Source organism: Mustela nivalis, assembly GCF_964662115.1.
Source record: "Mustela nivalis genome assembly, chromosome: 18".
NCBI classification, from domain to species: Eukaryota; Metazoa; Chordata; class Mammalia; order Carnivora; family Mustelidae; genus Mustela; species Mustela nivalis.
The window spans coordinates 4,684,493-4,698,662 of record NC_139037.1 but is presented as its reverse complement, the minus strand read 5'-3'; the positions used below and the strand labels follow the sequence as shown (position 1 = coordinate 4,698,662).

The 14,170-nt window shown below is 48.2% G+C and overlaps 1 protein-coding gene across 1 annotated transcript in view; it reads left to right on the top strand.

Moving 5' to 3' along the window:
* Positions 1-14,170, top strand: part of CDH13 (cadherin 13) — a 986,611-nt gene that overhangs the window by 885,426 nt on the left and 87,015 nt on the right. The window contains exon 9 of the mRNA XM_082712008.1: positions 8,825-9,007. Within this exon, the coding sequence (XP_082568134.1) occupies positions 8,825-9,007 (183 nt within the window). The remainder of the gene's footprint in view (positions 1-8,824; positions 9,008-14,170) is intronic.

The window sequence follows — 14,170 nt, the reverse complement described above, 5'->3', positions numbered from 1 at the left end:
TCTGTCTGTCAAGTAAATAAATAAAATCTTTAAAAAAAAACAAAAAAAAAGTCATTGGCTCAGCCCCTCCAATGTGCTGCAATGCGAGGCAGCTCCTTATGGGGAATGTGTCGACACAGAGACGTGTGCATGGGGCGGGAAAGGGGAACGACCCCCGCCGGAGGGCGCAGGGAATACAGTCTCCCTCCCTTGCCCACTGGCCCATCGCCCTGCCCCTGTACAGCCAGGAAGCCGGGGACGCTCGGTCCTTCCTCCTGATAGAAGGGGACCCACAGACGGCAGCCCCCCCAGGCACGGAGCTTTCCTTCCAGCCCGGGGCTTCTCTGGGGGGTTGGGTCACACCAATCTGGGGGTCTTTGCCTTGCCCCCACCCCCAGATCGAGAACCACATTGCCTGGGATGCCAGGGAAGCTTGGAGACTGCTCTTGGCTCGGTTGTTGGGCTGTTGGTCCCTTATCATTGTTGAACCATTTACACTTCTTCTCTGGCCTGAACGTTGAACTGAGAAAACGCTGCCAACACGGCGGGGGGGGGGGGTGTCTACAAAGTCCCTTTATAGCTGTCCTTTCCCAGAGCGGGTAGGTACTCTCTCTCTCTATAACAGAGAGAACATGCAAATGCTTTTATCAAAGTATCTGGCACAAAAGAAAAACAGTAATTATCAGAAGAAATTAATGTTAGTTGGATCAAGAAAGGACTTTGATTATGTTTTCTTAAAAAGAGCCTTTATCTTTTAGAGCCACGCAGTGACATATTTACAGATACAATGATACGTCTGGGATTTGTTCCAGATGATACGGGAATGAGGAGACGAGAGTGTGTAGCTGAAGCACAGGGGGGCACGAGCTGAAAATCTCTGAAGCCTGATGGTGGGCACGAGGGGCTCTTTATTCTGGCTGCTTTTATAAATGTTTGAAATTCTCCGTAGCAAAGGGAAAAAAGATCCTTGAGGAGACATCTGTGGACCCAAATCTTCATCAAAAAGGCCACATTTACTTGCTGAGAATGGCAGACATCCGCCAGAGCCGGTTTCCTCAGGGCTGCATTAGGAGCAGAAAGTGGCTGGTGAAGCCATTGTTGACAGGCCCAGAAGCATCCAGCAGACAAGGGGTGTAGGGAACCTCCTGGGCATGGGGTTGGGGCTGGAAAACCAGTGGGAGACCAATGATTCCCCATCTGTCTTTTGTCTTTTGAGTGCCCTGGGAGCTCTCCATTCTTCTCTCATTGTGTCCATTCTTTTGCCTCTCCCTGCATCTAGTCATCAGTATCCGAGGGACAAAAAAATAAAAAAGTCCCCCCCGTGCTCAGCTACTCAGAAACTTAGGATCTCTGATTATAACCTCTATTTCTCTGAGTTCACACTCGTAGAGAATCACCTTGATTGTTCCTGTGGTCACCTGTGAGTCAGGCACACTCTTGGGTCCATTCAGCTCTGGCCAAGGAAGCTGGGATCCCATGACACAAACGGCCTCCTAGAGCAGTCTTCTCAGCAGGGGCTGGGATCTTCTTTTAGGATCCTCAGAAAAGGAACACTGACCACCAGCACGTAAAACTCTATTAATAGTTTCTGCCATCCGAACTACAGTTCGTTCACTCGTCTTTTTCTCCTTGAGGAGAGAGACGACATGGCCGCTATTCTCAGACACATGTACAGGGACATCATCTTCTTTTAGGTTATTTATTTCATAGATAAAAATGGTCCCCAAATGGGGCACGTGGGTGGCTCAGTAGGTTAAGCGTCCAACTCTTGGTTTCGGCTCAGGTCATGATCTCACGGCTCCTAGGATCAAGACCCACGTCATGCTCCACACTGAGCGTGAAGCCTGCTTACGATTCTTTCTCTCTTCCTCTCCCTCTGAACCCCCCACCCTCCACTCACGCATGCATGTGCTCATGTGTGCTCGCTCTCTCTCAAAAACAAAACAAAACAAAACAAAAACAAAATTTAACTTCTACATATAGTGCTCTCCCCTTATGGAAGATCTGGCATTTTGGGAAATCAGAGACAAAAACCTCATTCTCCAGAAGCTCACAGCTGGGAGGCACATGCCCCAAGCTGTCTCTGCTTGAGAGGACAGGGAAGGAAGTCTCTGATCATAGTTGCTGGGACCCAGGGCTCTAGCATCGGATTTACTTCTCCCTGTGTGAATTGTCTTCCGTGAGTGTTGAAAACCAAAGTGCTGGCACCGCTTCTCGTCTTCAAAGAGAAAGGGGTATTTAGAGGTGACAGAATTTTAACCAAGTGGAGAGAAGAGTCCCATATAGCAATGTCTGGGGCCATTATGGTCTGGTAGGCTCCTGTATGTTCTCCTCCCATCTTGGTTCTGCAGTCATTTTGGAGCCTCCCTATGCATGTCCTATTGGGACATGGCTAGGGAAGGACTCAGTAGGTCCAGTTCTTGAGGGCTGGCTGAAGGTTTTCAGCCAAGGACCTTCAGAGACCCATGTGGTTCTCTGTTGTTAATCATTTCATAGACATAAAGTCTTCTTTAAAATACTAAATGAACTTTTATTAAAACTCTGTGTACTTGTTAAAATTTTCATTTAAATATTATGTATATTCGATTATGTGAACTTTACATACATAATTATAGTTTTGTATTATTTTATGTACTTAAAGTATTTTATGTATTACGTAGATATATAGTGCCTATATACATTAACTGTAAGGTGAATTAAAATGTCCCCGTATGTTTTCTTTTAAAACCACTGCAGTTTTACCTTCCACATGTTGTGTATGGTGTGAGGTAGGGATCAAGATTCATTGTTCTCTCCATATAATTCATTGTTCTCTCCATCCAAATAATCCACCACCACTTATTGAAATGACCATTAGCTGGAAACCAGATCATGTGCAAATGTAAAAGCATCTATAATTGGCTACAGGTGCAGCTTTGGATGTATGACAGTGGAGAAATGGTAGAAAACAATATGGTTGGGTATGTCATAGGTTAACAAAACATATAAAGAAAGGGGGTGAGTGGGAGGAAATGTGTCAGTCTACTGAGCTCCAATCCCCCGAGGGGAGAGAATAGTGTCTCTTTAATTTACTGCTCTATTTCCTGCCTCTGGTGGACTCCTCGGCATGCAGTAGACCCTTAAAGGATATTTACTAGAAGGAGTTCTTTCATTTTTCTATATCCTGGGGTGAATCCTAATCATAGATAGAGGAAACCAGATACCTAATACAGCCATCCCTTCTAAATGTGGGTGCTGTAGGTTAACATCATTTGCCTTGGCAATAAAGGGCCTGTTGTTAGAGAAAAATCAGGGATAAGCAAGGATATGAGTGTCAGATATACATAACTGAAAAGAGAAGAGCTTTTCGACACCAATTGCAAGTATCTTTGTGCATTACACGTTAAAAGGCAGACCATAAGTACAGAAAGAGTCACAAGAATTTGAGCCATATCTTCCAATTTACTAGTAAGAATTTCATACGATACAAAACAAATCCCATCATCAACATCCTCACTAACAAATGCTGAGTCCTTACCCTATACCAGGCAATGTACCAAGATCCTTGAACATAATATCATATTCTTAGCAATCACAGTCTCTACCCATTAGGCTATCAGCAAAAGATCAGATTTTTCCAATGAGCTCTATCCTTTATGTAAATATAGACTCATAAAATTATTTGCAAGTTAAGTTTCTGATGATCTGCCCTGCAGGCTTTTAACCTCACAAAGAGACATTCAGGTTTATAAAAGTTTTGGGGAATTTATCATTTAATTTCCCAAAGCCAGGACCCAAATGTTTACATCAAACTTTTCAAGTTCACCATCTATGAAACATCATGGTTGACAGTTCATGAATCTGGAATCCAGTTGTCAAACATGCAAGCATGTAGATGCCCAGTCCCTTAAAGTCACACACGGTCACTTCTTTCCCACCTGTGGCTTTCTACCCTGCTGATTATTACTTCCAATTTCAGGTTAACCTTAACCTAAAACCAACCATTTGCTCAATGAGGAAGAGGATTTATTCTTGTTGTAAAATAAAATGGTAACCTCTCTTCCCCCTGATGATGGATGACCTTTCTGGAAGGTCCAGGCATTCTCTTCCTAAAGGTCCATCACAAAACTCACCCCATGTTGTCAAAGAAAGCAGAAGGAAATACTCCATTCTGAATACAAGGGAGAGGTCTAATGAGCCTCAGTATGTCCCAAGCCAGTCACCCACACTGATTATGTAAAAATACATTTTGCGTCTGGTACTTGATTTGCCACACAGTTTAACATAAAAGTGACTTTATCTATTTTTTCCAATTAAAGGAACTAATGTTACAATCAATAATTCCTCCTGCTCTGGTATGCTAAATTAATGTCTGTCTATTGTTTTTAAATCACAAAGTGAGCATTGCTCTCGAAATATAAAATGGTACTATTTCATTTTAATCTATTTAATTTTCCATCTTGAATTACATAATGGGGTTAAAACATTGAATAGAATTAATAGAATGAGTATTTAATTAAGCAATAATGAGTTTCTAAATGGATGCTCAAGGAAACTGGCTTTGTAGTTTATGCAAGAATCAGATAATGGTCTTAACAAAGACTATAATAGTTGTGTTGAATGTTTTCTATATTTAAAGATTTTTTTTTTCTGAATTCTCTCAAGAGTAGATTTAAACATAACCCAATTTCTTGACTAGACTCCACTTTACTTTCAAGGTAAATTCCAAATGCCTTTTGTAACCCCCAAAGTGTTGCCTGATCTGACTCTTATCCTCCTCTGGAGCCCAATGGCAAATAGTTCTCCCCAGCCCTTCCCTGCACTCCAGCCACACCCACCTTCCCTTGGTTCTACAAATGTACCCTGCTCCCTCCACCACTGGCCCCTTATTAACTTCCCATCTGCTTTCAGTTCTCAGGGAATTCCTCCCTAATGACTCTCCCCAGACTGGGCACCCAGACCCTCTCACCACTCCCCTTTCAAGCAACAGGCTCAGTGTTACTTTTTTCCCAACATTTAGCACAGTTTTATAATCATACATGTGCTGGGTCTATTTTGTTTTCTAGCATATCCCTAGAATTTAGACTATATAATGCTTGGCACATAGAAGCCACTCACCCAATAATTGTTGGCTGTCTGTGTGTCTGGAAGATCAATGGATAGATGGAAGGAAGGAAGATAAATGGATGGATGGGTGAATGGATAGAGAATGATGGGTAGATGAATAGATAAATGGATGGGTGGATGGAAGATGGATGGATGGGTAGATGATGGAGGATGGATGGATGGATGGGTGGGTGGTTGGTTGGGTAGATGGTTGGATGGTTGGATGGATGGATGATTGGATGGACAGATGGATGGATGGATGTGTGGATGGATGGATGGATGGATGGATGGATGTGTGGATGGATGGACAGATGGATGGATGGATGTGTGGATGGATGGATGGATGGATGGATGGATGTGTGGATGGATGGATGGATGGATGGATGGGTTAATAGATGATGGATGGATGGATGGATAAATGCAGGGATGGAGAATGGACAGATGGATGGATGACAGATGGAAGGCAGATAAATGGCTAGATGGATGGATAGATGTAAGATGGAGGGTGGATGGGGAACAGATGGAAAGTGATGGGTGGGGATTGGATGATGGATGGGTGGATGGATGGTAGGCAAATGTAGCTGTGGACATATTACTCCATCTAAAGATACATCAGGCCACAATACACACTGTGAGAATTCAAAAAACAATCCCACATTATTCCCTTTAGAGTCATTTTCTCACCCACTAAAAGGGTCTTCTATGCCAGCCTCTATGGTAGATGCCACAGACACTTTAAAAAAAAAAAAAGTATCCTGGGAAAAGCTGCACAGGTTTTTCCCACTTAGACCTGGCCTAAATATTAATTTTACAAATCCACCCACCCATCCATCCACCCATTCCTCTATCCATCCATCAGATCTTCATGTGTCCAGCGCTGTGCTACGTACTGGGGATTGGAGATGAATCACCCATCAGGTGCCAGAAGCACAGTGCTGAGGGTCCTAAAACCAGAATAAGAACTTTCAGTGTCAAAGAAAATTATAATTTCTTTCCCTCACATTAGTAAAAAAAAAGAAAGAAAGAAAGAAAGAAAGAAAATTTTAAAACCCATGAAAATCTATTTCAGTAGGAAGGGCCAATGAAGGTAAAAGTACCTAAGATCCATGAATGTCATAAGGCGGCTGTGCTACCGATGTCCTGGAGAACAAGGGAGATCAGTCCATCCCTGCCCTTCTGGAACATCTAGCACGTGGCAGGGTCAGGCATCAGTCAGCCAGCCAGTCCCTCTTACCACTCCCGTAGAGCTGCAGCCCTCACATGTCCTCTCCATCCTGGCCTTTGATGCCAGATCCCACCTCCCGTATTTAAGACCACAGACTCATTCGACAAATATATACTGGGTCCCTTCTCTGCACCTACCATCATGGGAGGGGCCGGAGAGAAAGCTGTGGACAAGACAGCCCTCACTGAGCCTCCAGCCTCCCCCAATCATGATGTGTTCTGTGTCTTCACCCGCAATGTGACCCCCATCCTCTTTGACAAAGCAACCCCTCACCTCGGTCCTGGGTGTACCTGTGCCTGTATCAGATGGATGGATGGCAGCATCCTCCAGTCCCGGCCCTCCCCATGCCTGCATCATCGCCCCCTGGTGTCCCAAGGTACAGGTGTCAGACGAGACACGAGAACAGGTCATGAGCTGAGGTCTGGTGTGATCAGTGGCTGGACCACAGCAGGGGAGAAGGGGGGCCTCAGCGATGGGGGTCTGGAGTAATAGAACTCATTATAAGTGGAGATAACGAAGCCAGGAGGCACGGATTTGACCTTTGGTTCACTGAACTACTCTGGACTTTCCTTCCTTCTCTGTGATTCTTTCTTCATCCATATCTGGAGAGATTAGATAGCCTCATGGGCATGTGGCCAACAGATGGGGTTGATCCCAGTGTCCCTTCCCGCTGAGCCGCTGATCCTCCACAGGCCCTCAGCACGGAACTCAGACAGCCTCTCTCAACACTGACACCTCCGTCCCATTCTTGACCTTGGACTCTGTCATGCTTCTGTCAATTAAACTGCATACTAGAATTACCAGGGCAGGTGGAGAAAATCCTTAATCTCAGACCTTACCTCCAAACCCACTGAATTAGAATAGGGCCCAGTTGGGGCGCCTGGGTGGCTCGGTGGTTGGGCCGCTGCCTTCAGCTCGGGTCATGATCTCAGGATCCTGGGATCGAGCCCCACATCGGGCTCTCTGCTCAGCAGGGAGCCTGCTTCCTCCTCTCTCTCTGCCTGCCTCTCTGCCTGCCTGTGATCTCTCTCTGTCAAATAAATAAATAAAATCTTTAAAAAAAAAAAAAGAATAGGGCTCAGTTATTTAAAAAAAAAAAAGAGAGAGAGAGAGGGGGCTCTCGAAGACAGTCCAATGTGCAGACAGGGCTGAGAACCACATCTAGATTTAAGCTTAGGAATTCCCTGATTTTTATGGGAAAGAGGGAAAGCTAAAGAGAGGACTACTTAGACAGGAATCAGGTCAACATTGTCGCCTGAAGCCCTGTCCATGTGACAGCATCCTCCCCGCCTCTCCCTGCTCTAGCTGCTTCCCATCCTGCCATCAGGTTCCAAGAATTTCCCAGCATCCCTTTCATAGAAAGGAAACAACCCACCCAGGTTTGCTGAGGTGTGGTAGACAAATTAGTTCCTGTCCCCGCCCCAGCCCCCTAAGGCATCAAGATTAAGGCTTATGATTAATGATTTGCAAGTCAATTAATCAGCCACTGCTTTTGAAACCCCATTTCTCAAATTACTTCTCTTTGAACACAAGGGCTTTCTGATATCGCCTCACTGTCTCGAGACTCCCTTTCCTACTAATTGAAATTCCAAGATATTTCTTCTTCTTGTCAGCTTATTGGTATTACTTGTTTGTAAAATATTTGCAAACAGATTACTATTCACCTGTAGTGTGTCAGAGGTGAGCACTAAAACAATACTTTATGCTTCCAGCTCAAAGGAATGTGCTGATGATAGCTCACGAAATTATCTATGGGAAAGCTGATTTTTCATTTATTGATTTATTTTCACCACACCTACTTGCAACAAGTATTGGAGATGTATTACAATAAAAACACAGGTACAACAAGGCTCCGAACAACTGATTTATATGTTTCCTTGGAAAATGGGTTTTTAAAGTCCTCCTTGTTGTGGGGAAGAGGTGGGGCGGATGAAAATCAGCTCTCTTCTTTAGAGGAGATGGTGCAAGCAAGCAGAAGCCGTGGAGTCAAACCCCAGGTTTCAGCTCCGGTCCCCCCACCTGCAAGGGAGGAGCCCTGGGTCCCCGGTGACCTTGTTGTTTAAGGTCAGCAAAGTCGCAAGAGCAAAGACACGCAAAATTGTATAAAGGCTCCCATTCTGTAGAAGTGTATTTCTTTTTCAACAACAGCTCATTATAGGTGAAGGGACCCAGGACCCCCATTCTTCCCCCTGTGGCCGCACCCTGCCCTTGGGTCCTGGGGTTGTCTGTGTGTAGACAGATGGAAAGAGAGGCACGAGAAGGGCTAGCCGCTCCCAGCCGCCGAGCATCATTTCCGGCCACATTCAGTAGAAGAGAAGGCAGTCTCCCGGCCTCCGCTCCGCACAGGGAAGGCCGAGGGGAGGAATGGACCGTCTGCCAGCTCGGCTGGGCACAGCAGCATGAGTCTCCTGCACTGTTGGCTGTGAAACGAGGGGTATGGGTCACAGACCACTATCGGGCCTGTGGGAAAGGCTCCGTAAAGGGTCGATGCTGTTTTTACCAAATAGTGACCATAACCATTTGCTCTGTGTGCAGTTTCAAGCCACCGTGGAGGAAGGAGCCGTGGGGGTTATCGTCAACTTGACAGTCGAGGACAAGGACGACCCCGCCACAGGCGCATGGAGGGCTGCCTACACCATCATCAACGGAAATCCGGGCCAGAGTTTCGAGATCCACACCAACCCTCAGACCAACGAGGGGATGCTGTCCGTTGTCAAAGTAAGGACGCTTCCCCTGCTCCTTCCTCTTCACCAGACAGAGGGTTTCCCGGCTGGGGAAGGTCAAGAAGGCAGCCCTAGTCTCCTCTTCCTGCGGTTGAAAAAGAAAAAGGCTCAGGGCTTCAGGGTGTATTTATATCCTCACGGCCACAAAACCAACCTGTTTCACATGTTCTAGGAAACTCAAACACACGTGTAACCTTAAAAAGAAACCAAGTTAATTTTTAAATGAGATTTTCCATATGATTGATACTGAATTATCTAAGATATGCAAAACAGGACAGCCCCGATCCATAAACGCCATCGGGCGATTTTCCAAACCTGCAGCTGGAAGACAAAGCTCAGGTACATATACAGCCTCATCATAAATTCTAGAAGCGCACCATCCCCCCCACCCTGTGTGTGTGAGAGCTTGTGGCACAGGCACTAGGAGAAAACCAGAATCACGAAGGGGCGTTCTCTTCTCCCTGCATCGCCACTGTGGCCAGCCACGCGGAGCCTGAAATGTTAGCATACAGGAGTGTCACCCGGGAGGCCAGTTATGACCCAGGTTCCCCGGCCCTTCCCATGGGAGAGGTGCTACGGGCCCAGAAGATGCTGGGGTTTGTAGAGCACAGCCTTGTGGATGAGCCCTGCTGGACGATGTTTGCACCTGCAAATTCTTGTGGAGAAGGTGCCTGCAGCACCTTGAACTCCCTCTGGGCCTCAGTTTTACCAGTGAGTGGACTCCCTTTGCTTCAGAATTAAAATGGAGATTCCGCCTCCCTTTGGCTGCTTGCCATGCGAATTGCTCTGAGAGCCTTGGGTTCTCTCTGCTTCTCAACCCACCTGTGTCGAAGCAGGACGGCTTTCTGCAGGCAGGCCTTGCCTTGTTCCCCATGCTTTTCACTTTGCCAGCAACCCTGTGCTTCGTTAGGAATGTCCTCAGGTCAAATAAGAGAATACCAGGCTGATAGTGGCTTAAATAATAAAGAGAATTTAATGATTTCCATAACTAGATGAAGATAGGTCAGTCTAAGATTGGCTGGCAGCTCAAGGCATCAGAGAGCGAGCACGGGGCTCTGTAAATGCTTCTGGCTTTTTTCCTCGCGGATACAAAGTGGCTGCCAAAACCCTGGGCATCGCATCTTCCCCCTGTGTTCTAAGGCAGGTAGCAAGAAGGCAGCCTGGCAGACACGAGAGAGTGCTCTCAAGTGCCCCCTCCTCACATCAGGGAAGGAAATATCTTTTCCAGTGGTTTCTCAGATAATTTCCCATGACGTATCATTGGCCAGATAACTCGGGCCCATCCCAGCTGCAAGGAAGGATAGGAAGTACAAATCTGGCTTTTGGGGCCTCCGCAGGAAGAGAGGGGCAGGGGAGCACGGGGTGGGCATGGTCACTGGGCAATGAGCTGTTGTGCCCTAACCAGTTAGCAGTGAGCATACCGAAGAATGAGCAGAAATGACAGGGCTCTGTGGCTCCCAGGGGAGTCCCTCCTCTGCAGGACCAAATCCTAACAGTTCTGGAAAGCAAGTACCTCTTTCCTCTTTAAAACCTTCTGCTCAGCAATGCTCTTAGTTGCTTTGTAAACCTATTCCAAAACTGTCAGAGAGTTACCCTTTCCGCTGAACATAATCTACCCTGCATTTTAAGTGTATTATCTCTTCTGTCCCTGGAGGAGATGGAAATATCCAGAAAGCCTTGATCCCCAAACCCATAATAGGCTTGCAAATCACTGTTGGCGCACTTTCAAACCCTCCCTCTTCCCACAGGTTCTTTACACTTCCCGTGTGGGCTGGCTTTCCCAGCCTGTGACGACTCCGTGAGGCTTGTCCACACCCTCACTCGACACTGATGAAATAGGAATTAGGTGGAATCTCTGGAACTTGATCAGAAGTGTTTAAGAAGTGTTATCAGAAGTTCAATCCCCTCCCCTCCCTGATCTAGAGACCTTGCATCAGACAGATCATATCACTAAAGTCAGACGCCCCAGATGAGGGAGGGCCTCTTCACCCAGCGTGAGCCAGGGCAACGTCCGGGAGGAGAGAGCCACATTGCACCAGCTCCTGGCGGCCTGCGCAGGGAAACCCTTGGCTGGAATTATTACAGCCAGGGACCGTGCAGATGGGAACCAGCGCTCGAGCGGCCCTGCCCTCCAGAAAGACATTGTATGACTCAGTGCCCCCTGTCCTCCCTCTGTGCACTGGTCACTTCCCAAACCCTCCGAGGCCAGGGTGGCGCCCAGGGGGTGTCCGTTCTCCCTCCTTTCTCATCACACTCTCCGGGCCAACGCGTGGCTCAGTGCTGCTTATTAGCTGTGTGACTGTGACTGAGTTACTCAACCTCTCTGAGCCTGTTCCCTCAAGGAGGAAAGGGGACTAAAAATGCCCGCTATTATGATGTAAAGTGAGGACCGGGTGCACTGACGCTCACAGAGCCCTCCTAGCACACCGTAGGTGCACAGGAAGGGATAAATAATGTCGTGGGATGGAATGAAGGGCGGTGGTGAAAACCAGACATGTATATTGTGGGGGTTGGGGAGCCATGGGTGTGCCCCACCAGTATGGATTGAATTGTGTCCCCCAAGAAGAGATATTTTGAAGTCCTTACCCCTGGCCCCCCGAATGTGGCCATATTTGCAAATAGAGTCACTGCAGATGTGATTAGTTGAGGTCATGGTGGAGAGGGTGCGCCCCCCTCCAGCAGGACCGTGTTCGTGTGAGGAGATGACAGGGACACGCAGGGAGGGGGCTGTATGGCTACGGAGGAAGAGATGGGAGTGGGGCGGCTACAGGCCAGGGAACCCCAGGGGGAGGCAGGGAAGTTCCCCCCAAAGTTCTCAGAGCCAGCACAGCCCCATTCCCATTTGATTTTGTGCTTTCTGGTCTCCAGGACTGTGAGACAGTTGATTTCTGTATTATTAAGCTACCCAGTCCTTTATCCGGCAGCCCTAGGAAACTAACGCGCCCACCAGGGTCCCTGACTAGGTGGGAGCAGACGCTCCCAGAGCCCTGAGTGCTGGCTCCCAGCCTCCATCTTCCCAGCAGAACAGCCCACCGAAGGGAAGGCAAGCCAAGCTCTGCCCGCTGGAGAGAGCCTGCAGCCGGCACCTGACTACTGCAGAGGGAGGCAAAAGGCCACCCACTACCCTGAGATGGGGCTGATTTGGTGATCAGGGAAAGTTCCAGAGCTCCCCTGGCACTGAGCTGTAGCTGGACTCCAGCAGAGACCACCTCCCTGCTCCCTTCTTCTTCTGAGAAGGCACGCCAGTACATCATGCTCCAAATCCCTGCCTCAGGCTCTGCTTCCAGACTTGGCTGGAGTCTCAGGGAACCCAGACAGAGCTCCTCACACACACACACACACACACACACACACACACCCCTATCATACACACATTCGCTCACATATACACACATGCACATCTGACATGTAAAAACACACATGTGCATGTTTACTCTATGGGCACACGTGTACTGATCCAACAGAAACGTACACACTTGTACCTACCATGTAAAAAAACACGCATTTTAGTCATACTGTGTAAAGGCCATGTGTAAATAAACCAGACCACTTCCTCTGGGGACCCCGATCTTCTCTCCCCGCCTGGGTCTGCCCTACTCCATGCGGCAAGTGGCCCGGCCCTCCCACTCACCATGTCAGCCTCAACCTCAGGCTCAAATTCTGCTGTTCCAAGTCTCGTGGAGCTCACAAATGGAAGAAACCCCAGCCTGGTGGCTTTTCCATCGTGGTAGAAAAATCAGCTGGGCTAGATTTGGGATAAATGATAAATCTGGGTGCATGGCAACACCCTGGGCCCCAGTTTGAAATGTATGTCGCCGAGGTCATGTATTTGGGTAGCTCCTCGGTGCCAGGAGCGCTACACCTGTTAACACTGTAAGTCCCTCTGGGAGTTGTGGCAGGTGCGGAGAGAGGGTCCTGTTACCATCAGGAAGCATTTCCTGTGGGTGTGCGTGTGCGTGCGTGTGCATGTGCAGGGCTCTCTGCCCAGCTTCCCGGTCTCACACTGCTCCCACTTCCCGTGGCTCTTACAACCTTTTCACCTTTTGCTTCCTTTTGGTCGAGTGCGAACCGACTCCCCGCACTCCGTTTGGTCCTGTCCTTCCAGCAAGAGCATCCATGTGTCCTGGGTCTGAGGCATTAGCTACCCATCGTCCCAGTCAACATGAGGAAAATTACTTGAAATAAACAGCCTGCCCTCATCCAAGCTAAATGTCTCCCCACACGCCCTCAATGACAGGAAATGTGACTCGTGGGTCATCCCATGGTTTGGAGAGTGGCCAGGTGAATGGCGTCCGTGTCGTTCATGGTGGGCAGGACCCCCATATTAATAATGTCAGCAGTGGGGTCTCCTGAACGTGATCTGATTGACTCTGCACAGCCGCTGGGGGAGGCGGGTTCTACCAGCCCTTTGTGAAATCACCTAGAGTGGGGCCACATCTTAGTGACCCTGGGGCCAGGACCATCCACCATCATCATGCTGGAGGGTCCCTCCCAGGCACGGCCATGTGTCTCATAATCCCTGCCCCGTATCTGACCACAGAGCCCCTACTCATGGTGACCATTGAAAATTGCCCGCAGGTTTTAAATGCCCTCAGGTGGGGAAGGGCCCCGAGGCTTAACCCCACGTGTCTCCAGTCCTCTCCAGTCCTTTTCCCTATGCCACGCCCTCCCCGGAAATGCAACCGGCAGGAGAAACTCTCCTTTTCCTGCTGTCCACAATCCCGCTTCGGCGCTTGTGGCCAGGGAGATGGAAACATTAAAGATGGAATTTGGGGCTGCCTTTTCCACTCGACCTAGTAACCGAGGCAGGGTGACCCCATAGTTGGCTAAGGTTTAGGTTTCAGAGTTGTTTGTCCCCGAAATCCACGGAGTGTCGGAGTCATGGGGCTACGGGTTACAGGTAAGAAGACTTTTAATGTCGGCAGGGTGAGGGCGTCATCTTTAGATGGTCTCAGACGGGGACCCTAGCACTCTGGGCTCACATCATGCGTTGTCACTTACTTCTCAATCTCAAAAACAAAAACTACCAGCTTCCATCCCAATTCTGTATCTGGATGTTGCATATCCTTAAGGAGGACCCCACGCTGCATTCACATTAGCCCACAAAACCTGGATCCAAACCCGATCACCCACACGTCGACTCGTGGGCTGTCGCAGG